Source organism: Typopeltis vanoorti, chromosome 22 (assembly GCF_054136105.1).
Source record: "Typopeltis vanoorti isolate ZY-2024b chromosome 22, IOZ_Tvanoo_1.0, whole genome shotgun sequence".
Taxonomy (NCBI): Eukaryota; Metazoa; Arthropoda; class Arachnida; order Uropygi; family Thelyphonidae; genus Typopeltis; species Typopeltis vanoorti.
This window is the reverse complement of record NC_143570.1, coordinates 40,597,289-40,623,863: the sequence shown is the minus strand read 5'-3', so window position 1 is coordinate 40,623,863 and position 26,575 is coordinate 40,597,289. Positions and strand designations below refer to the sequence as shown.

General features: G+C 36.4%; 1 protein-coding gene across 1 annotated transcript in view; it reads left to right on the top strand.

The window, feature by feature from the left end:
• The window catches only part of LOC150094345 (proto-oncogene tyrosine-protein kinase ROS-like), a 719,271-nt gene that overhangs the window by 480,540 nt on the left and 212,156 nt on the right, over nt 1-26,575 (top strand). Inside the window, exons 27-29 of the mRNA XM_090412445.1 lie at nt 79-300; nt 7,980-8,194; nt 25,826-25,964. Coding sequence (XP_090268571.1) covers nt 79-300; nt 7,980-8,194; nt 25,826-25,964 — 576 coding nt within the window. The remainder of the gene's footprint in view (nt 1-78; nt 301-7,979; nt 8,195-25,825; nt 25,965-26,575) is intronic.

The window sequence follows — 26,575 nt, the reverse complement described above, 5'->3', positions numbered from 1 at the left end:
TTCAGAGTTTTCTTTAGGATGCTATATTCTTTTAAAATAACTTCAAATATAGCTGTTATATTTATTTTTTATTTTTAGGACTGCCTCCCACTTCACTAACTGTAGATAAAGCTCATATCTATTGGTCAAATAGCACTATGAACAAGTTATTCAGTACTGATAAAGAAGCTATCATGACTCATTCTGTCCAAACTTCATTACCTTCAACTTTATCACAACAAAGGAAAAACATCAAAAGTGAAATTGTGAAAGGTGTACAGGGAATTCGAGCCATTGGTGAATATTTACAACCATATCCAGGTTAGGATATAAGAGTGTTAATAATATTTTCATCAGTATTATTGAAACCTGTGTGATTCTGTATTATTCTCTGTCTATATAATTATTACTGCACTTCAGCAGAGTAACCATAGGAGTTCCTCACTTTCAAACACTATTTTTCAAAGTTATTCCTTATTTGTTCATTGTTTCTGCACCCAACATACTCGGACAATGCACCACAGTCATCCTCTACTCTCCAAGTAAAATAACTAAATAAACAAAATGAAATAAAACCACTGTTCTCTAGCCCCAACACACACACACACGTATGCTCATATACATGCACACACTATGTACTAGAGATAGTATATCTGTGGATAGAGATAGAGATAGATATTCTATAGAGATAGAGATAGATATTCTATAGAGATAGAGATAGACTGTGGATAGAGATAGAGATAGATATTTTATAGAGATAGAGATAGATATTGTATCTATCTCTATCCACTCTGTGAATAATCTCTTCTGCATTAATCTGGTACAAACACTTTACCAACTTATCTGTCTCAATACATCACCTCTCATCCTTGTACCAGCTGGGATTTGCAGATGATATTCTTCTATCACTGTCTTCCTACCTATCTACCTATGGTTCTAAAATCTCTTCTCTTTAAAAAAAAATCTAGGTAAATAAAATTTTCATATATCATCCATATGCTGCCTAATTGGGATCTTCTGCAGTGGAAATGTAGCTGCTTTACTTTTACGTATCATTGTTCTTATAGTTCATTATCCACTGTATTTGTCTCATAATTCCAGCAAAATGGTCTCTAAATTTCAGATCCATGTCCACCATCATCCCTAGGTTCCTTATCTTCTGCTTCTCCTTACAGCAGAACCTCCCCACTAGTTTTATACCCTGCCTTCCAAATCCCAAAACCTTATACGTACAACATTGAACTGGTAGTAAAAATCAGTTGCCCACATGTGGAGTCTATTCAAATTCTCTTGCAAAGCCACAACATCTACTCTACTACTCATAATTCCCTATCTTTACATTGTCTGAAAACAACTGCATATCCCCACTCAGAGGTCTAACAATATCATTAACATCCGAGTTGAACAAAAATGACCCTAAAGTGGATCCTGTGGCACATCACTAGTGACTTTCCTCTTCTGAGAGTACTGCTTCTCAATATACAATATGTTAATACTGTCTCCCAGCCAGTCTCCTAGCCCAATAATCTCTTATCAGTTTGATTCTTAATGCTACCATAAATGTTTGCAAATTCAATTTACATTTAAAAATTAGCATTTAAGCTTTTTCAAATGAATTTTCAATTTACTTTGAAATCTCACTGTTATTAATATATTATCTTCATGAAAGAAGAAATTCAAATTAATAAAAAAATGCAGAATTATACCTTTAATATTTTGATGTTAGAAGTTGATCACTGTAACTACATTACGAGTCTCCGAAGCTCAGTTGATTCAGATGAGTCCTTGGAAAGATCCAGATTCATATCCCATCTATGATGTGAGGAATCTTTTTCAAGTTTTTCAATCAAATGGTGAGTTAGCCAATCTGATACGGAGGGTGGAGTTTTTTTTTTTTTATTATTGGAAACTCAGGTTTATCATCAATCAAAACAAGCAAACCAACCAGAAGAACACATGCAATATATAGATATAGGACACTGTGGGAATAATGATTAACCACCCTATTCCACTGGACTTGATATCAAACCCCTGCATAAGCTGTGGATCTGTGCATAGGCATAAATCAGGGAAGGAATCATGTTACAAAAAATAATTGAATGAATTTACTCATTTTTTCCCCAGTCTTATGAAGTAAAGAATCTTTATAATTTCTACTCCCTTCTTTACGTCATTAAAATAAAAACCTTGACTGCACAATGAAAATGTAACTTCATTGCTTTCAGTGCAAATAAATCTTACTAAATTGCAACAAATATTGCTTGTTGATAAATGAACAAGTTCATTGCATCTGACACAAAAAAAGTGATAATGAATGCTGCACATATCTGCTATATATTAAACAGTGAGAAGTAAGAGATATTTTTTTGTAATCCAATACATGAGAAGATAGTAACCTATAGTGCATTAATGCTGTGGATGGGTAGAAAGTTTAGGAGAAAAAAGAAATGTGTTAACATTGAATTCAAATACCTGTAGACCATACTCTTTAGGAAATACATAAGATGGGAGACTGATGCAAAAGACAGCAGTAGAAGGTATGAATAAAAAGCAAAACATTGTTTTTCAAGTTTAGAAGTGAATAGCTGCTGCATATGTTAATGAGAGTGGGAGAATTTTGTTGAAAATTGACCAGAAATATTTCTAAAGATGCAAGCAGAAAAATTGCACATTGGTGTGAAATGAAGTGAATCAATGAGCAGTGCAACATTTATCAAACTAATCATTCTATTCCTAGACAAGGGAAGAGAGCAAATAGTTTTTATGCAGTTTTTAGGGGCATTGACTCAAATATGAGAACAGCATCCAGTTGTTAGATGTGTTTAACTCAGATCAGCTGTTAACTGTATACAAATCAAAGTTAAAGTAATGCATTTCTATGAACAAAAGAAAAAAATCTAATTTTTTTGGATACTTGTCTGGTGTTGTTGTTGTTATTATTATTATTATTATTATTATTATTATTATTATTATTATCTGACCTACATGGAGTAGTCAGAGGACTCATTGTAGGACTATACTCTCTCATGCCAAAAGATCATCAAACCGTGCCTTGACCCATTCAGAGTTTCTACACTCACTACACTTTCAGACAATGCATTCCACTCATCAATCACTCTCCTTGCAAAGAACCTGTTTCTCACTCCCCTGCTCACACTCAGCATCCATGGATGGCCTCTAGTTCTACCCTTGCTGCCCTTTACTCTATGAAATATCATCTCCACATTAATCTGGCAACAACCTCTCACCAACTTATATATCTCAATCATATCTCCTTGGAATACACTTTGACAGTGCTACTGTTAAATAGCTCTTAATCAATGCCCACACAGCATCTCTATTCTCCCACTCAACTCCTCTTTCTGTGCTATAGCTCCCAGTTGTCTTCTAATCTTTCCATAATCACCAGTCTCATAGTTCCACATGTATCCCATCTTTATAGAAGTTCTCATGTCACTGGCTGCAACTCATGTGATCATTTCATGATCACTCTACCAGGAGAAGATTTGACACTCCATTCACAATCACATCTTCTGATGATATAACCAGATCTTAATCTTAATCCTTGTGTGTCCTCCATTACATACTGTTCTAAGATTGTTGTCCCTTAAGAACTCAAGAAATTCATTCTCCTTATTTCCCTTGATGCTACCTCTTCATTCTGATCAACATTGTTATAGTTGAAATCACCCTTTGATTCCTCACTAAGCTAAGTTGCCTATACATTTCTTTTTCTCTAATTCCACATTCCCTACCTGTAGTAACACTGCACCAAATATCTCATTCTATTAATCTCTACTTCACACCATACTACTTCAAAAGCACTGCCACTTTTTTCTCCTTGTATCTCAACCTTGCACAGACATAATTCCCCTGCTATCATTGGCACTAGTCTTCCCTTCTTTTCTTTTCTCTTTGTGAAAAACATCATATACCTCCATTTCTATTCCCATCAAGATGTCATTCTCATCCAACTATGTTTCACTTATTCCAACTATTATTCAATGCAACAATTTCATCTCCCTCTGAAACTCCTGACTTTCATAAATAAACATAACAATTCATCACTTGGTCTATAGCCAGTCCTACTTATGCTGTCCCCTTTCTGTGACTGCTCCTCACCTGCTCCTGTCTTCTTATCTTTTGCCCCACATAGCCTCCCAGACTCAACCCCATGTATTCCTGGCCATTCCTTTCCTATGCTAACCATCCACATATGTGCATTCATTACCACTTCCAAAATCCATTCCCCTTACACCATGTCTCCCTGACCTCTCTGGTCTACCCTTTCCCTATCCGACTTGCTTTCTTGTTGTCACATTCTCTTCTCCATTCACAACCACATCAGTCTCACTTAGTCCACTCTCCTGCTCATTCACATCATCTTTGACTTGCACTGACACTTCCCTCCAGCAGCAGCAGCAATCTTTATAAATGACTCACTCAAAACCATTCAGATGCAGTCCATCGCTGTTATACAGCTCAATTTGTCCCTTAAACCCATCCTACACATTCATAAACTGCACTCCTTTCTCTTCACATTATGATATGCTTACTTCAGAAAGATTAATGTTATTCCAAGAACAGAAATCTCATCTTGTCCTGAGATTTCAGTGTTGTTAAAAGTATGGCTGAATTTTTTTTTTTTTTTTTTTTTTGTGAGAAATAAGGCAGAACTGAGTTTCACAAGTGAAATTATGATCTCGTTTAAATAAAGAAGGCTATCAGAATTCCATTGAAGAATGGTTTGGATATTTAAGTAGAAGTGGATATTGATGAAAACAAATGAAGACTACTCAGTCTTAGAAGATTTTATGGATCATGAGGAACCATGTCATGCTGATAAAGGGAAAGAGAGAGGTACAATTAAAGAAAAAATAATAAAGTTCACTGATACAAAGTATGATTATCATCTACATGAAAAGAAAATAACTAGCATCAAATCAGAAACAATAGCCTTGACATTGAAATAATGGCAAGCAACTGTAAAAAACTTTTTGTGTAGATGATAATCATACTTTGTATGATTATCATTCAAATGTTTTCATTATTCATTATCATTATCATGAAAACATGATTATCATGATTACATGAAAAGAAAATAACTATAATTTTGTTGTGCGACAGCTATAGCAGCACCTATGAATGGATTCAGTTATTTTCATCAGGATGGAGTCCTCCATACATCAGTCAGTCCATACAGTAGCTTCTTCGAGAACATTTCATGGAAGCCAGAGTGATCAGCTGTGCGCTTCCCATTGCATAATCACCTGGTTCACCTGATCTGACTCCTCGACTTCTGGCTCTGGGGATTTCTCAAAGAACGGGATTATCAGGATCATCCTGATCACTTGCCAGTGCAAAAAGACAACATAATGCAGCATGTGTGCAATATCAGTCCCCAGCTGTTGAACACATTGTGCAAAGGATGCAGTTTGTGGCATACTGGGAAGGACAGCGCATTGAGCAGTACAGCCCGTGAATGCATAATGGAAGTGAATAAAAATGTGTTATTTATGCTTATTCACTTTTCTCCTTCTTTACACGCAGAAAAATTACTACATTTGGTACATCATACAGCACTCCTGGTATTGAATTTTGGAACTACCCTTTTTTTTTTTTCTCCTCTCAGATATCACTTCTCCATGACACACAATGTTTCACAATGACACACTGCAAAGTTTTGCAACATTTGAATCACTGTGTGGTGCTCCACAAGGCCTTCAGGATATGTTAATTTTGATCACCTTGTATTTTAATCCATCCTTAATAGATTTCATAATATAATAAAGTAAAAATAACAGGGATGAATGAACTCAATTATCATTTTATATTCATATGAAATTTCTACTATTGCGCAAGTTTTTTTTGTCTTATGAGCAAACTAATCTACTTTTCTTGGTGACTAAATCTACTGAATCAAGGATATTGATTGTGATAATCCTTTCTTTACAGAATTTGATGAATTATCTATTGAAGAATGCAGCTGAATGGCTATCTGCTAAGTGATGCTGTATTCTTATTTCAAAATTTTTTCTTCCACTTGTTTCTGCCTTTCCATTTCTATCTCTATGTTGCTGTTTCTAAAGATGTTGCTACATTCTATACCATTGTATTGGTTTGCTATGAACCAGCTTCTCTTTTTATACAGTTTTTTTCAACTTTTTTTCTTTTTAGGAACATCATTCAATCACATTCTGATTTACTGCTGGTTTGAATTTTAACCAGATATTCTAGTTCCAGGTAACATTATTACAGTTTGAACAGAGGGTAAAGTTTGGTTGAAAAGATCAATCAGAAATTTGATGGAAATCTCCATGGTCCAGAACAGATCTCTATTTATTCTATGCACTGGATTTTAAGTGGAATTGATTATGATCTCACATGTTAATGTTAACATATTGTATCTGAATTCTCCTGTTTAATAAGGGAATGATATATAAATTTGATCAAGACAGGAACCAATACCGTGATTCGTGTAAGCCTGGAGATTAGGGTTACAAATCCCCCACATTTCTGCTATTTAAGCATTGTCAAGACATATTTTTAACTGTGCATATTGCACTTTTTCACTCCTGAGGTGTCCTCCTATTTTATCTAATGTGGGGGTCTTCAATACAATTCCAGTATCTAATTGCTATGATGTAGTGGGCATTGTATAAATATGGCTGAAATTCCTGGAAGAATTTTCGTCTAACTGTTCACTGTTCACTGGATGGAACATAAACATTTATAAACCTTATTACATATCAGTGGTATTTCCAGTCTAATTGTCAAGATTTGTCCTTCTGCATCCCTTTGAATATTACAGAATGACCCAAGGAAAGATAAAGAATAAGAACACCTACTTCAGCCCTGTTAAATCTTCCAAAGCTCCAAACCTGATATTATCAGGTTTTTGTTTCTGATATTATGGCATAGCATAAGTTTCCATACAGCCTCTTATTTAACTGGTCTGTGGAATCCTTGTACATTTAATGAGGCAATGCAGAAGGGAGATAATATGATTAGTAAAGGGTTACTGGTAATTCTTTAATTTCTAGATTTTGGATGAACTTGATGAGGTCCTTAATCTATGGAAGAGTAATTGTGTAGCCTATTTCTTGTAAATTCTTTTCAATTTTTTACAGTTGCTTGCCATTATTTCAATGTCATGGCTATTGTTTCTGATTTGGATGCTAGTTATTTTCTTTTCATGTAGGTGATAATCATTCACTTGTTGTGAACTGAATGCTTTGCAACCTTTGCCATGTCTAACTCCCAATGATCCTGTTTCTTCAAAATGACTAATCATTCATTGCAGAGCATATGGAGATAGTGGATCTCGTTGGCATTTGTTCAGGCAATGAGAAATTTGCAGAGTGCAGCAACATTATTGCAAATGTTTGGGTAGTACAGCTTCATAAGCACTAACCTTGTCCCAACATGCTTTGCTTATGAAGCTGTACTACTTAAACATTTGCAATAATGTTGCTGCACTCTGCAAATTTCTGACTTAATACCACTGTGTATGGTATTAACAACCAGAATGAAAGGAAAAATCCTGTGTTAATCTTTTTAAATCCTCCTAGCATCTGCCAAGCTAGTAATATGCAAATTCATGCATCTCTTGTTTGCAATGCCTCATGATGGTGCATTTTAGAACTACTTTTATTTTTCTCAGATATTGCTTCCACATTATGCACAATGTATTCCTGCAAATTTTTCACAGCATTTGGATCCCTGGATTGCACTATACAAGGCCTTAAGCAAGGATACGTTTAATTTTGATCAACCTGTATAGAGATGTAGATAACGAATCTTGCCTTTAGCTTTTGTGATTTTACTATACAAGTAAAATCACAGAATATTTAAGCAAACAAACATAACCTATATTTAAGTAAGTAAACCTTATAACTAACCTGTAATTTCTTTCATCATTAGCATTATCTTTTATAGTATAAACATATTTGTATGAATATTTTTTTAAAAATTAAATTCATTATTAATTTTTTTTATAGATAGCAACTGCTTATTTCCTTCATCCTATGAGCGAATTCCCAAGCTTCTAGAGCAAACAGTCACCACTATTTCTATTATTTTGCCCCCTATTGATCTCCCCCATCACTGTCAAAATGTATCACTAGCCTCAGTTTTGTATTCAGTTTACTATAACAAAGTTAACCCTGATGAGATGGATGGGTGCAATACTAAATTACAAGAATGTCAATTATTGGTAAGTATTTATATCATCAAAAGAATTATCATTATTATTATTATTACACTGGCCTCTCCATGGAGTCTGCAGACTCATTAAGGAAAGAGCTGAATGTTTCACTAAGCACTAACCATCATTTGCACAATACCTGTCATAATTTGCTTTGAACTCATTTGCTGAAAAGCAGGCACAACTAACTCTGGCAACATTTTCCACTCATTCACTACTCTCCAGACAAAAAATCTAGTTCTCATATTCTTGCCAACAACCCTTACTCTTTTTTCGAGGATGTCCCTCTTTCCCTCCTCACTAATCAGATCAGAAGTATACAAATTTTTCTTTACATGTTGCATTTCCAACATTGGACAAATGGAACAGTTGGGAGAGATTCACATGAAAGAAAAAAAATTAAAGATGTTGAAAAATGGCAAGTACATATATATAGTTTAGCATTTCATATCACCAATGAAAAGCATCAGGCTCTTTGGAAACTCACAAGAATGTCATATGCTAAATTCAATAGCAATGCTTAAATTCCAACAAGCCACTCAGATATCACATTATCCAATTCAATTTAGTAAAAGCCAAGGTCTCATTTTAAAGCAACTTAGGTTAGATTTTGCAGAATACCTAGAAAGCTGTGAACTAGGATGATGTTCACCAAGTTTAAGACTGTTCTATGTATGGCAGTTATTATTTTAGAGATAATCTGTTAATGTTTTTTTTTCTCAAATCGATAATTTAATCCTGATGATGCACACCAGATAATGAGGATATTGGTTGATTAAACAATTTTTTCATTTGCAGTGTTTGTAGTTAATGCCAGAAATATTATCATGGATAATTTACACTACAAAAGCCTAATGTCAGTGAAAAGCACTCCTTTTTTTTTTCTACTTTTTTTTAAGTTCGCTGTTCTGTGGTCAGTGTACATGCTTTGCCTCACAAATATCCATCTGATCTTACAACAGCATGTAGTATGAATATAGTTACATACTCCTGCTGAATATCATTGTATATATAGGTTATGAGTTCATCATCAAATTCCTGACATGTACCCTCTAGGGGTATATAGGGTATGATAGTACTACATGAAAAACTTACATCATTACTAACTTCCTATCTACAATTTTCCTCCAAATCAATCTGTTACCAGTTAAGGGGGAAGGGGAAGGTTGTGGTTAATTGGTTTTAATATTTTTTGAATTTTTTGGGGGGTTGTAGCCATTGGTATTAAGAATGTGGTTAAGTTCAGTAGTCAGGACATTGTTATATGAACTGATTAATTTTGCCCTGTTATATAGGGTTTGTATAATCCTATATTGTTGGGAGGGGGGGGGTGATTGCTAGTGAATGTATCTACCTGTGTGTAGGTTTTCTGTAAACTGAGAAAGCCAGGTATCTATCAGGGCATGTAATTAGAGTGTCTAGGAAAGGGAGATTGTTATTGTTTTCCTTTCATCTCTTACCTTAAAGCCTGAAACAATCATTGCACTCCTGTTATGCCACAAATTTGCTGTAGCACCAAAAAAAAATCCCTTCAGAAGAAATAATGATATAGGTAGAACGTGGTATCCACAACCTTTCCAACCATATTGCCAACAGTATCAAACTGGATATAGCCGGTGTCCTTACCCAAGCTAAACCACCTAAAAGCAACCTATCTAAAGAAGAATTCAAAGCTCTGCAGGAAAGAAAAAACAACAGTAAAATAATAATTACGAAAATAGATAAGAGAAATTCCACTGTAGTTCTAAACAAATCTGACTACACAGGTAAACCTTACCTCTTTACTGTTAGATCAATTTACCTACCTCCCTACAGAATATGATCCCACCAGTTCACAGATCAGAACACTCCATAGGCTCCTTAAGAAGGTTACTTCTTGGCCTGTAGAAGTGACTAATAAACTAAAACCTTTTAATTCTAGACACCCCCCCCCCCACGAATATATGGACTACCAAAAATCCATAAACAGAATGTGCCATTACGTCCCATTGTGGATTGCATTGATTTCCCCCACATACAAATTAGCCAAACATTTAGCCAAAGTACTCACACAATATACTGGCAACACACCTTCACACATAAAAAATTCAGCCCACTTTAAAGCCAGTATAGAAAACCTCTCACTCCAACACTGACATAATGGTCAGTGTTGGAGTGAGAGGTTTTCTATATCTTTATTCACCAATGTCCCACTCGAAGATACCTTGGACCTCATCCAAGCCAAATTTCCTCCCACTATCTCAGCCCTATTTCAGTTCACCATGAACTCAGGCTATTTTGTTTGGCAAGGAAAATTCTACGAACAGATAGATGGGACAGCCATGAGTTCTCCACTCCTGGCCAACTTCTTTAGAAGTTGGCCAGGGGTGGAGAACCTTTGAAGAAAAAGAACCTCAAGACCTTTGAAGAAAAAGCCTTAAACTCAGCTCCACTTAAATCTACTGTTTGGCTATGCTGTGTAGATGATGTGTTTGCTATTTGGCTGCATGACTTGGATACACTCCACAACTTCTTAACACACTTAAACAATCAACACCCCAGGATCTAGTTTACCTGGGAAAAGGAAAAACAACAGTCTCCCTTTCCTAGTCACTCTGATTACATGCCACCCAGATGGATCCCTGGCTTTTTCTGTTTACAGAAAACCTACACATACAGGTAGATACATTCACTAGCAATCACCTCCCCCTCCCAAAAATATGGGATTATGCAAACCTTATATAACAAGGCAAAATTAATCAGTTCAGATAACAATACCCTAATTACTGAACTTAACCATATTCTTAATACCTTTGTAGCCAATGGCTACAACCCTCCAAAAATCCAAAAAATATTAAAACCAATTAACCACAACCTTCCCCTTCCCCCCTTCCATAACAGAGATTAATCTAAATCTATCACCTAATAAATTTAGTTTAATCCTTTATCCAAGTGTGAGCAAACAAAGTTTGCACCTGAAAGTATCTTCAGGACTGAGGTTAGGTGGTGCAACACCAGGACGACTCCTTGCAAAGGTGGAGCAAGATACTATCATTCCTATCTCAGTATCTCCCACAATGCAAAACACATCTCCTTGTGGATATGTCTAATGTTATGCATTAAGGGAAGGGCCACTACCCAGACTAGTTTCGACCTTTATTGAGGTCTCTTCAGTGGGAGCCAGGCCCAAGTGGAGATACCAGGCAGAAGCATTAGCAGGTCATCTCTACCTATAGGAGTTGCCAAATGGTGTGCCACCTTTTTATTAAATTACTCTGGATTTAGAGAAAGATGTTGAAAGTTTATTTTTCACTTGGTTAGAATATAATAAATTTAGTTTAATCCTTTATCCAAGTGTGAGCAAACAAAGTCTGCGCCTGAAAGTATCTTCAGGACTGAGGTTAAGTGGTGCAACGCCAGGGTGACTCGTTGCAAAGGTGGAGCAAGATACTATCACTCCTATCTCAGTATCTTCCACAATGCAAAACATATCTCCTTGCGGATATGTCTAATGTTATGCATTAAGGGAAGGGCCACTACCCAGACTGTGTTGCACCACCTAACCTCAGTCCTGAAGATACTTTCAGCCGCAAACTTTGTTTGCTCACACTTGGATAAAGGATTAAACTAAAGTTATTATATTCTAACCAAGTGAAAAATAAACTTTCAACATCTTTCTCTAAATCCAGAGTAATTTATTAAAAAGGTGGCACACCATTTGGCAACTCCTATAGGTAGAGATGACCTGCTAATGCTTCTGGCTGGTATCTCCACTTGGGCCTGGCTCCCACTGAAGAGACCTCAATAAAGGTCGAAACTAGTCTGGGTAGTGGCCCTTCCCTTAATGCATAACTCCACTGGTATCTCCACTTGGGCCTGGCTCCCACTGAAGAGACCTCAATAAAGGTCGAAACTAGTCTGGGTAGTGGCCCTTCCCTTAATGCATAACATTAGACATATCCGCAAGGAGATGTGTTTTGCATTGTGGGAGATACTGAGATAGGAGTGATAGTATCTTGCTCCACCTTTGCAAGGAGTCGTCCTGGTGTTGCACCACCTAACCTCAGTCCTGAAGATACTTTCAGGTGCAAACTTTGTTTGCTCACACTTGGATAAAGAATTAAACTAAATTTATTATATTCTAACCAAGTGAAAAATAAACTTTCTAAATCTATCACCATTCCTTATTTTCAGGGTACTTCTGAAAAGCTAACAAAAATCTTAAAAAAATATGACCTGACAACTTGTTACAAACTGTATAAAAAATTGGCCTGTCTGCTCCGCCAAAGACCAGCCACTTCTCCTAGACCTACCTGGAGTATACTAGGTTCCTTGTAGTTGCAAACTGTCCTACCACGGCCAAACAGCAGGACAGCTAATATTAGGATATCTGAACATAAGGGCTATATCTGGTCCCACCAGTACAGCCACTCAGGACTTGCTGACCATGCTTTGGACACCTGCCACAAAATACGCTCGAAGAAAGTCACTCTACTACACTGCAGCCAGTATAAATATGAGAAATTATTCCTGGAATCAGCCTCAGCTCTAAAAAAACTCCCCAAATCTCAACAAATTTTGATGCATGAGACTGCCCCCAAATATGGGAAGCTTGCATTCTTAGAACATCAGCCAACAGTCAAGACAACCCAATTTAGTCCACTAGGGGCACTTTTAGGACTCTAGGACCGACTTCAGTTGTTTTCTTCAGCCATATTTGTTTAGTGTTAGTGCCTGCATGCACATATCATTATTTTTATGTTCCCTGAAGATGGTAATGTAACATTACCGAAATATAGGAAGTATTAATTAAAGTTTTTTAATTAATATTTTAGTATATGTTGTCTTTCCCTAAAATCTGACAGTTATAGATTGGGTTTAAAGGCCTCGCCTACTGCCTATAAGGGAATAAAAAGGTGTTAGCTTATTTTTATAGCTTATATAGCTTTTTTTTTTTTTTTTTTTTACTTAATACAAATGTCAGAAATAATTTTGTAAAATATGCAGTATTCTTTTGATAATACATTTTGAGCTGTATAATTTAAAACATTGGCATGCACAGTCATGATCAAAAACGAGGAGGAAAAGAAAACTGTGATAAATGTGGTAATTGAATAGAAGAATAATTCTTATTTTTATCTCTACAAGTTGTGTATTCCTCACAGACATGTCATACCAATAACAAGATTATGTTAAAAATGAATAAAACTACTCATAAAAATAAAAGGTGTAAAAGTCCCTTAACTGAAAGCCTCTCTCAGTTAAAGGACTTGTGTTTCAAGAATATTGGATCTAGTAATAGCATCATCTGAAGTATGTATATAAAGAGGTAGCTGTTTTAATTCCAGTTGGAGAAAATAATTATGCAGTTTTAACCTGGAAGATGGCAAATCACGTGAAAGGTTTTGATAAAAAATAAAATAAAAAGATATGGATAGAAACTATAAGGCAGGTGATTATGATAGACTGAGAAGGCAGCTTAAAGAGTACTTTGGCATGAAATTCTGAATAACGGTAGAGAAATCAGCAGTGTTGGGAAGTAGCCAAGGGATGTTTGAAGAAAGCTATATCTGCATCCTATATTAGGAAGATATTAGGAAGATAAAATCATATGGGATTAAGTGAATCCCATTTGAACTTCCTCATCAGTGATGAGGAAGTTCAAAATTGGACTGTGAAAAGTAGAAGAATAACCTAGCAAATGCAGATAGTTTTCCTCCAAAATAGTCACCAAACAAAATCACAGCACAGAATTCTGAGGGATTCGATGTTCCTCTGTAAAGGCGGTCTGGTTGGCCGAGTGGTTAGCATATCCGCTCTCCACCCAAAAGGCTATGGGTTCGAATCCTGCCGTGGGCATGGATGTTTGTGATTGTCTGTGAAAATAGTGATGGTGGTCGGCAGTAGATGGTGCTGGTGTAGATGATGAAGGTAGTTGCGGGTAGTAGAGTGGTGGGGACGGAGGTGTTATGTAATAATAATAATAAGTACTTTGAATGCCTCAAGCTAGTTTTTTTTTTTGAGTTTATGAGTTTAATATCAGCCATCGTCAAGCAGTTGTCATGCCTACTATATGAAGCAAAGATGGCAGCAATAAAACCCACTGATGTCAGAGCACATCGGATTTTGTCAGCACAGTCAAGCATATTTGTTAACAAAACTAATGTTATTACCAAGTACTACAGTTTGCAGACTAGACATTACTAAAACAAAAAAGGTCTTATGTGTGATTTCTATTGTCATTGGTTGCATGCTTGCTGTGCATGTATGGACACATTGCAGCCTTTCTTCTGTCCAATGAGCCTCCAATCAGTAAAACAACTCCTAAACTTTGGAAAGTGAATTGACAGGCTAAAGCAGCACCTCATTACTATTAACGAGCCTCTCTCCTGCAAAATCAAATTACTGGAAACCAAGCTCAAACTATTCGATCATCAACACTTTGACATAAATACACCCTCTCTCATTATCACCAACAAACTTGGTGACCTCACTGCAATGATACGTGACTTGACCAAGGCTGAAAAAAAAAGAAGTTCAATGCCATCATTCTCAACTTTCATGGAGAAACTGTTGTTGAGCTAAAGGATGATATTGTTCCCAGAAAAGTCAATAGGTGTCACTACTTCAGATTCACAAACAAAAGAAAAGATGGAATGAACTTCTTGCACCTCACAAAAGTGACTTGTGACACCCAATGAGAACATCAGATTTAATAGTGGTGGTGAACAAGTTCAGTTGTTCCTCTGATTGTGTGTACAAGCCCAACCCCATCTCACTTTCATCCAGATGGAACAAGGCTGTCACCTTTGCCTATAATTTATAGATATTTATAGATTTATAGATATATTTATAGATATTTATATATATCTAAAAATTATAGGCCAATCTATGTGTCTGGAGTTGTTCTTAAGGTGTTAGAGAAGTTGATGAGGACTAAGATTCAGAATAATAGCTGTATTCTTTATGACGATCAGTGTGGATTTGTGACAAATAAATCATGCTTTAGCAATCTGCTTACATGTTGCAACAAGATTGCAAATTCATTCGATGAAAGAGGTGCACGTACAATGATATACTTGGATTTTACGTGACCTTTGATAGACTGATATATGATAAACTGGTAGCTAAATTGAAAAAGATGAGAGATTAGATAAAACAGACTAGTGAGTCGGATTTTGATTGGCTGTCAGATAAGTATCAGCAGGTTGTGTATGGAGGAGTGGCATCCTAAAAGAGCTCACTAGTGGAGTGTCACAGGGATCTGTTTTAGGCTCATTATTGTTGAATTTGTTAACATTGTGACTGGCTTATCTAGAGACATGCAGCTGTTTGCCAATGATGCATAGTTGGGAAGAACTGTGAGAAGTAGAGCTGATGTTGTGGCCTTGCATGAGGATCTCAATAGACTGTCAGCAGACAAGTGAGTGGAACTGTCACATTTAATGTTGCAAAGTGCAAGATCTTGAAATTTAAGAAATTTTGAAGGCAGTGGAAGAGATGAGAGATCTGGGAGTGATGATGAACAGACAGAGACTTGAAGTTTAGAGGTTACATTGCTAAAATGTAAGAACATCACAACTGATATGGGAATAATGAGGAGGATATTGACATGTAGAAGCAAAGAGGTTATGGTTCCCTTGTATCAGACCACATATCGTTACTGTGTGCATATTTGGTCATCTGGTTTTCATGGGAATAAAGATGTATTGGAGAAGGTCCAGAGAAGATTTTATAAGTCAGTGTCAGATCTTTGTCAGATACAAGGATAGATTGAAGGAATGAAACTTGCAGAGTCCTGTGAATAAAAGGAGAGGAGGTTGGTTTTTTTTTTTCCCTGCGTTTTTGAGTGCTAAATTGTTTCTCTGAATATGAGTGTACTTCAGTGGTTGTTTTTTGGAAGTTAGTTGCTGTCACAATAAAATATATTTTGGTTACTGTCGGAATCGAATGCATAATGGTGGAAGACAAAATGAAGCTAAGTTTTCATTACTGTATTTAGTTATATTTCATTTTATTTAATTATATTTAATGTACTTAAATGTTTTGTTTTGCTTGTAATTGTCTGTACTTTCTTTCTTATTTATTTAACGGAATTTATTAATTGAATAATTAATGATTACGCTACTCGGCAGTAAGGAATGATGGCAGATTCAGCTGCAGTCGCAAGTGGCGTATCGCCAAGTCCTCTGCCATTTAAGAACTCTGTTATAAGCAATATCATAAGGGACTTTGTGGCATGCAGTACTTGCGGCATGTATGCGTCTCGGGAATTGGATATGTGGCTTGTGAAAGAGAGCATATGTGTGTAAAATGCAGGCAGTGGGAGGAAATAAGTGCATTAGAAATATCAATATCCAACCTTGTTGTTCCAGGAACAGGGAATGAATGTAAGAAGACAAGTAGTGTGATAGGAGAGAATGAAAAAATATATATATATGAATGAGAAAATAATAGTTGATAGTGTGGAAGGCATGAGTGACTGTGAAAGTTTAGGAGATGGTTTTGTTTGGGAGAGTGAATTTAGATTAAGAGTGACTGACCTGCAGAGGGAGATAGATGAGCTGAAAGAGGAGGTGGAATGTCTTGTGAATGAGAGCAGAAGTATGAAAGATAAGATTAGGAGAAATGGAAGAGATAAATGCAAGCCGAATCAGAGTAGGGGAGAGAGAGAATTTTGGGAGTGTTAGAAGTGGAGAAAAAGGAAACAGTAGGAGAGAGGGAATGAGAGAGATGTATGGGAGTGCTAGAAGAGGAGAGAATGGAAACAGTAGGAGAGAGAGGTATGGGAATGCTAGAAGGGAGAATAGCAGTAGAGGAGAGGGAATGAGAGAGACCTATGGGAATGAAAGAAGAGGAGAGAATGGAAACAATAGGAGAGAGGGAATGGTAAGAGGTATAATGTATGGGGACTCAATGGTCCGTGGTGTTCAAGATAGGATGTGTGAGGAGTGTTTGCCAGGAGGAACAATAGAAAGGGTGGCTATGGCAATTAAGAGAGGTGAAAGGGTGGATGAGATGATTGTGATGGTAGGAGCAAATGACTCGAGTGGTAATGTAAGTCGGGCAGCGAGAGATGTGAGATTTTTGCTTGAGGCTGTACGGAAGAAGACAGAGAGAGGAAAAATAGTGTGCGTATTGCCTAGGTATGATAATGACGAGCTGAGCAGAACAGTAACAATATTGAATGACATAATAGCTAGAGTGTGCGACAAGAGAGGACTGGTATATGTGGATGCTTGGAGTGCGTTTGAGGAAAAAGAGGAATTGTATGCGAGAGACCGCTTACATTTGAATGAGGAAGGACATAGGCATCTGGAGAGATTGCTGTTCTGAATGAGTCTGTGTGTCCCAGGGAGGATGATAGCAGGGGTGGCCTCTTGTGGGAATGGATACTTGGAAGAAGGGAGACGACATCAGGTAACACTGAGCCCAGTGAAGTCTAGAGGGGATAATGCTGGGTATAGAAACAATGGCATTTATATGCTTTATACTAATGCCAGGAATATCCGGAATAAGGGAGAGGAACTGGTGGCACGTATAGCATCAGCCTGGCCAAAAATTAGTGGGATCACTGAGACGTGGTTGACAGAAGAGAATATAATAACAGGAATAGAAGTCGCTGGGTACAGCATTTTTCGGCAGAATAGGAGGGGAAAGCGTGGTGGTGGGGTACTGCTTATGATAAGTGACGACTTATGTCCTCTAAGAGTGGAGGCTTTGGAAGGCAGTGAGAGACAAATGATTCTGAGAGCATGTGGTGTGAGGTAGAGGTGGGCAAGACAGGATATTTAGTGGGGTGTTGCTACAGACCCAGGAGCACAGAGGATAGGGACCAGGAGATGTTCAGACAGTTAAGTTTGGCAAGTGCAAGAAGAATGATTGTAATGGGAGATTTTAACTACAGTAGTATAAATTGGAGAGAGGAAGATGCATGTAGCAATAGGGGAATGGAATTTGTAGAATTCTTGAGGGACAAATGTCTTAGGCAACATGTAACAGAGGAAACAAGAGGTTCAAGAGTTTTGGTTATGGCATCAGAAGAGTTGATAATAACTGAGATGACATCTCTGCCACCATTTGGAGAGAGTGACCATATGGTTTTGACTTGGAAAATGAGTAGACATGCAGGAGTATCAAAGAGACGGGAACTTATGTGGAGTTATAAAGCAGGTGATTATAATAGTCTTAGACGTCAACTTTGGGAAGTTTCATGGAGGGAGGAATTGGAAGGCCGGGATATCATTAGTGCATGGGAAATTGTGAAAGAATATTTGTTAGCAGCAATGGTAAGTTGTATACCACAAGTGAAGAAGAGGACACAATTTGGAGTAAAGTGGATGACAAACAATATTAAACAGGAATTGCATGCGAAAAAGGGGCTATGGAAGAGATATAAGGAGACAGGTGAAAAGAAGATGCATGAAGAATATATGTTACAGGTCAGAAGAGTGACTAGTGTAGTAATGAAAGCGAAACTGGAATATGAGAGGAGATTGGCCCTAAGATCCAAAGACAATCCTAGGGAATTTTTTAGCTAAGTGGCCAGTAAGAGGAGAAATGACTGTGGAAGAATGATATTGGGATAAAAATGAGAATAGAATGACTGATGCAGAGGACATAGTAGAATTGTTCAATGACCATTTTATTGGAGTATTTCATCCTAGGGGAGTCAGTTTTAATGCTAGAGGGATAGGGCAGTTTTGAGGTTTAGAGGTACAGGAGGAGAGTGTGTTTCAGATACTGAGTACTCTGGATGTCAGTAAAGCTTTGGGACTGGATGGTATTTCACCACGAGTTTTGAGAGAATATGCTAGGGAGTGAGAAGCAGGTTCTTTTCATAGGGAATGATTGATTAGTATAATGCATTGCCTGAGAGTGTCGTTAGTGTGGAAACTCTGAATGTCAAAGGCATAATTCAATCTTTTTTGCATGAGTGAGTTTGTATCTCCCACAACGAGTCCTTTGGCTCCATGGAGATCAGATGTTAATAATAATAATAAACTCTATGCATCCACAGTATTAATGTATTGTAGGTTGACCGACCAACCTTTCATGGATGGAATTGACATTAAAAAAATAAAAGAAGAAGAAGAAAATGTACATGCTTTAGAAATAGCTGAGTTGTTACATGGTCACTTAGTGAGGTATACATCCTGGCATACCCATTAACTATCTGGATGCTGAACTGGAACCAGATATAAGGACCAAAGCGGATGAGCTGGATTCACAGTAGTGGAATTGCATGAGTTATCTGCAAGGGTGCTGAAGAAGCATATAAAAAAATTTACAGTGTCTCTGACTTGGTTATTTGAGTCTGAACAGAGAGTCAAAGTTTAGGAGTCAGTTGTTAAGGTTGTTAAGTTATCACATTGGATAAATGCAATGTTTATGAGAAAACTAACCTGCAGGAATAAGGAAGTTGTTCTTTCATTGTACAAAGCTTTGATAAGACCACATCTTGACTACTATTCTTTTGTATGGTAACCTGATCTCAGAGGTCATGAGAAAACATTTGAAAAGATCTGACAAAAAGAAAACCAGGATCATATCTGGTTTATGAAATTGTGCTTATGAGGATATGCTGTGGGATTGTAATATTTAAAGTTTGAATAATAGATGGACGAGAAGAGATGTCACAGAAGCATATTAGACACACAGCAAATTTTACAGCTCAAGAAACGACAGGTGGGAGTGAGTTATCACCCCTGGAAACAGAAAAAATGTGTGTGTGTGTGTGTGTGTGTGTGTGTGTGTGTGTGTGTGTGTGTGTGTGTGTGTGTGTGTGTGTGTGTGTGTGTGATTAGGATGCATGAAAGTTTCGGTTTTCTCATTGTGTGTGTGTGTGTGTGTGGAGAATAGGTTGTCCGTGAATGTTGTGAGTGCTTTTCAGAGAATGTTTTCAAAGAAAGATATGATAGCTATTTAGGCATTCTGTAATCTGGAAGAGAGGCCCCTCCCTCAATGAGCCTTTGACTTCCTGAGCAAGCAGTATTATAATAAAATTTAATGGAATGAATATAGCACAAAAAGAAATAATTAAACAGCAGGTTTAATCATTCCCAATATTTAGGCATTCTGTAATCTGGAAGAGAGGCCCCTCCCTCAATGAGCCTTTGACTTCCTGAGCAAGCAGTATTATAATAAAATTTAATGGAATGAATATAGCACAAAAAGAAATAATTAAACAGCAGGTTTAATCATTCCCATATTTTGTCTCTGTCACAGAGACATCTTTAGGAATACAATATTAAAATTGTAATAACACACACACACAAAACAATAAGTGAAAAAAATTAGACCATATAAAGCTTGAAGTCCTATGAGGGGTGCCCTCTGTGGGTACTGTTAGCTAGCACTTAGTGGGACGTCTAAGAATTAAATTTCTCATGTCATGGGCAGTTTAACATAACCTGAGAAGTTTAACTTCCTATAAGAAGTTGAACATAACAACAGAACATACTAAGGCAATTAATGTAAAATGCTTAGCATTATACACATACAAAAGAGGGGGGGGGGGAGAATGTACAATTGATCTAAAGTCATTAGCCTCTATAGACAAGTAGCCTAATCGTGAAGAAGAAACTTCATGTGTACACTTTGTTTACTTACACTTGGTTAAAGGATTAAACAAGAATATTTAATTGTTCTGATTAAACCCACTGTTTAATTATTTATCTTTGTGCTGTATTCATTCCATTAAATTTCATTATGAGTGTAAATCAACACCTAAGCCTAAACACACATTTACTAATGAAATGGATATGGTTTATGAAACATTGTAAGAGAAGCAGGGTGACTACTAACATACCATACTGATCTTTGCTTGGGTTAGTTTTGTTCAACTTGTATATTAATAATGTTGAGTTTAATCTAAATGGTAATATCCAGTTATCTGATGATGATGATGCAGAGTTGGAAAGGGTGATAAGGGACATAGCTGATATAGTACACTTGCAGGCTGATTTGAACTGACTGGTTTTATAGCAAATGATAATTCTGCTGAAAACATTGCAGGTGGAGTATTATATTAATGGGAATTTGCTGCAAGTGGTCAGTGAATCTTGAGACATACGGGGTTTTGGTAGAGAGTTGAATTTTAAGCCACATTACTAAGGTTGGTAAGTTATCACACTGAAGAGAGTACTAACTTACAGAAATAAGCAAGAAATAAGACCACATCTGAACTACTGTGCCTTGTATATGGTTGTCTGGGTTCCATAGAGATGGGGTGGGGGGGAGTCGATGGTATATTATAGGATTTTTGGAGCTATTAATCATGATTTTTGTTTATTATAAAATTCATTTTAACTTCCATCAGTTTGCATGTATTGTTTAGTTCATTTATCATCCCTATTAGTGGAGTGGATTCTTCTGAGAAGATGGCAATATCATCAGTAGCAAACTGATGATTGCCTAGTATCTTTACAAAAATATTGATATCTTTGTCAGTTCAGTCAGGTTTTCTGAACACATTTTGAAACATAGCTGCTAAACATTCTCTGCTGCTGTTGGGCCATCACCTTTACTGATTGCGATTACTGATTACTCCCTTTCTTGCAAAATGCTGTTTGATTTTTGTTGTACATAGTTTGGATAATTTGATATATTTAATGTTTACACTTTGTTCTGGTCACATCTATAAAATCTGCATGGGGTATGGAGTCAAATGCATTGTTATAGTGGATAAAAGTGATGTACAGAGATTTGTTATGTTCATTATATGTTTCAACAAGCTGAATTCTTATATGAAAGTGATCTATAATAGAAAATACTTCCCTAATTCTTCTCACATATATGGTTGGGTTGCATCTAGATTCTGTTTAGATTAACTCTGATGAATAACTATAATTATGAGGAATAAGCCTGATTAGCATCTCATTTAAAATTTTTCTTCTATAAAAGGATTATCTTCAACTTAAGCACTGGTCTGAAATGGATTTACTGATAATGGTGTCATTTAGTAGACCAGTGTTTGGAGACCTCCGTAAGCTAAGTTGTGTAATTTAGAAAAAATAGCAATATTAGTTAAAAATTGTAGTAGAACCAAATTATATTGTGGTATTAATTAGACTTAAGTTAAAAATTTTATTTAAATATAATTAATATAGTTCTTTCTGCATGGTAAGTTACATACTTGGCACATGGCACCAATGCAAAGCAGAACAATGGTGTTTAAGGAATTCAACCAGAGGGTCTTCATTCAGTTCAGTGTTTGTGAGATGTGTATGTATTATCTAAAGTGAATGGACTTTGGTTTAAAAGTGATAGTGTTGGGAAATGGTGCCAAAAATGCTACAAAAGTGAGGATCAGAAGTGTGGGTCAGGTTGCAAGATTCAAGTGGTGGATGGAACAAAGAATATTATTATTATTATTATTAAGCAAGACCTCATGGAGTCAAAGACTCATCTAGGAGGTCCTTTTATCTTACACACACATCTCATCATACCGTGTCTTAAACACATTCAAACTACTTGCAGACACCACGCTCTCAGGCAAGGCATTCCAATCACTCACAACTCTGCACGAAAAAACCTGCCTCTCACTCCCTTACTCACACCCTCCTTATACAGTTTCCAGGGATGACCTCTGGTTCTCCCCTGATCTCCCACTATTCTCTGTAGAACTTCTCCACCATTGATCCTATAACAACCCCTTACCAACTTGTAGGTCTCTATCATATCTCCCCTCTTCCTTCTCTCCACGAGACTCTGCAAATTACATCTTTTCAATCTTTCCTCATACTCAACATTCCAGAGGTCAGAAACTACCTTAGTCAGTCACCTTTGGACCCTTTCCAACATCTCTTCATCCTTCTGAAAACCCGGTGACCAAATCTGGGCACAATAGTCCAAGTGTGGCCTAATCAAAGCCTTATACATTGGAACAAGTATCTCCCTACTTCTACATGTCAGTGTCCTCCGCATCATTCCCAGAAGTCTTTGTGTTGTCTTCACAATTTTGGCGATGTGTCCCCTAAATTTTAGATCCTTATCCACTATCACCCCCAGATCTCTTATTTCCTCTACTTCCAACAATATATTCTCACCAAGCATAAATTCTGCATCCCATCTTTGTTTTCCAAATTTTAAAACTTTACATTTTGCAACATTGAACTCACATCCCCATTTGCTTGCCCAATCACTCAATTTATTCAAGTCTTCTTGCAAGGCCACAACATCCTCACTACTCTTTATGGTTCGTCCCAACTTTGCATCATCTGCAAACAACTGAATATCTCCATCCAAATCTTCACCAATATCATTAATATATAAGTTAAATAGTAATGGCCCTAAAACAGACCCCTGAGGCACTCCACTAGTGACTTTCCTTTTCCTGGATATTGCACCCCCATACACAACTTGTTGATACCTATCAGATAGCCAGTCTCCAATCCAATGCACTAATCTAATATCCAACCCCATCTGCTCTAGTTTGACTGTCAACTTATCATGAGGTACTCTATCAAAAGCCTTTGCGAAATCCAAGTATATTACTGTGTATCCTTCTCCTCTGTCCAAGGAAGCAGTCACTTTATTGTAATAAGTAAGTAGATTACTAAAACATGACCTCCCTTTAGCAAATCCATGCTGTCCATCAAAGATTATGTGTGAAATGTGTGAAAATGTGTGTAATGGTGTAACAGAAGATAGCATTGAAAGAGAGATTAAAAGTGATATGATTGAGAGAGAGAGAGAGAGAGAGAGTAAAAGTGATGATCAAAAAGAATGAGGAATTGGCTGTAATGAGGGAAAGATAGCGCGGTTATGCAGAGTGATACACTGGACGAAGCGTGAGCTGGAGCAAACAGAAACATCTGGCAAGTGGTTCAGCTGATAACAGAAAGAAATAAGTGTGAGAAAAGAGAAAGGAATACTTGACCAAGAAAGAGTGAAAAATTAATCTTTCATAAGAGGTGTAATTAGTGCGAGAGTGACAAAATTGTGCTTCTTGGGTGCAAAAGAGTAAAGTGAAAGAGTTGTTTGTTTTGGCTGGAAAGAATGATTTGAAAGGAGAAAAGTGTGGTATGAGGGAGGACATGAAAGTAGCAAAAAGAAAAGAGTGAAAGTAATGAGTCATTTGCTGTGGTATGACAGAGTTGAACTGAGAAGGAGGGCCATAATAGTTAGTCAGTTGATATATAGGTTATGCAAGAGGGATGATATGGAATTTGTGGATGTATGGCATGAGTTTGAATGATGAAAATACTTGTGAATACATCTGAATGGATTTGGTATTCAGAGTCTGGAAAACTTGTTGTGGAATGAAGTGAAAGTGGATGTGCAAAATCAGGGAAAATTGAGCTTTCAGAGGGGAGCTGTTTAGTGGGTACACAAATGACATCGAAGCAGTGAAGTGTAACAATGTGCATGAATTGCCTAAGTTAGTACCACGAGTAACAAACCAGAATGGTGTAGTTAATATAAAGTGGCAGGACAGCAGTGGGTCTAAGGAACTTTTACATTTTATGTACGCTAATGCCAGGAGTATTTGGAACAAGAGGGAGGAGTTTTTGGCATTGGTCAGTTCATCCTGTCAAAAGTTACTGGCATTAGTGAGACATGGCTGACAGAAGATGATGTAGTTAGTGGGATAGAATGTTATTTTAATTTTATTTTTTATTAAAATAACATTCTCTCCCACTAACTACATCATCTTCTGTCAGCCATGTCTCACTAATTCTAGTAACCTTTGACAGGATGAACTGACCAATGCCAAATTTAGTGCAACATGGCTGACAGAAGATAATGTAGTTAGTGGGATAAAATGAGAAGGGTATAGTGTGTTCAGTAAGAATAGAGAGAAAAAGTGGGGGGGTATTATTGATGATAGCCAATGAACCATAACCAAAGAGTAAACGTTCAATTGCAGTCTAGTGAAAATAACACATTTGAGGCTATCCGATGTGAGATAGAGACCAGAGATAAAACTTGCTCATGCTTTATAATATAGTGACAAGTTGAATGACTTTAGATTCAGTCTTGCTCCTTTGTCTCCTGTATTTATACCACCTTATGGCTGCCTCACATGGTATGCAAACTGTATTGCTGTATTTTTTCACTCACTGTGCCATATTTCCTCTATCAGTCAATTTTTTGAACTTTTTTTTTTTTTTGGTCAAAATCTTTTCTCTATGATCTGGTTAGGGCACCCAGCAAGTTTGTGGTATTTCATCTACTAGTTCTCTCTACAGATTGTTCTGAATAAAGGTATTTTAATTTGAAATAAAAAAGACTAATTTATTACAATAACATTGTCAACCCTTTTAACCTCTACATATATTCTTTTACTTTGTCCACAATTATGCTGATTGGTAGTATATATACAAATTAGCATATGTTTTAATGTACTGTTAAAAACAAAAAAAAATTTCTAAAATTGCTGACTTGAATCTAAACTATTTGAATTTTACTATTCTGTAACAAAAATGTTGGTTACTATGTGTAGTGTTTCATCCTCTGGACAGTAGCCCTTTGGTGTTGCTGGCCTTTTGTTAGACTGTCATATAGGATATCTTGTAATTAATTATTGAAACAAACTTAAATTCCAATGGTATCCATCAAAAAAGGGAAAGCATTTTATTATTTGGACTTTTAATTTTAGATTTGTTCAACTTTAAATATATATTGAATAATATCTTTATATGAACATTGTTATAGAATACATATGGCAGCACAGTTACCATAACTGGACTAGAGCCGTTCACAAACTATACTTTTCAAGTTGCTGTCAGCAACCATTACAGTCAAGCTGACACAAATCCAGGTCCTCCTGTTATATTTCAAACCAGAGAAGGAGGTAAGATATTAGCTTCTGCTCAAATTGAATAAAATTATATTAAATATTAAATTAATTAATTTCACTTTTTTATAGGATTTTCAACCCAAACTAGTTACTTTTTAAATCTGTTTAATTAATTTTATTAGTTAATTAATTTATATTTCATTTTATTACAATTATTAATTAATTACTTAATTAATAATTTTATTAGTTAATGTTAATATTAAATTTTAATCTTCTAATCCTTAACCTGTACATGGGTTCAAGATCAGAAGATAAAAAGTTGCATCATAATTCATTTTTTAAAAATTATAGAAACTACTACTATGTTATAGTAAAACATCAGTTTAATATAAACCAAAACATTCCGACCTTCATATAAAGATCATCATATCAAAATTAGCATTAATATTGTAATGATGTATTGCAGTTTTTAAATATAATGCTGTAGGCTGCTTTTAAACTGCCTATGAAATTAAAAAACATATTCGACTCCTCCAAGGATCACCCAGCCCGCCCTGGGATATATCGAATCCATTGACCTGTAATTTACCTTATATTGGTAAAATTTGATGCACAATTCCAGTTTGTAAAAAAGAACACAAACTTCACATGAAATTTAACAATTT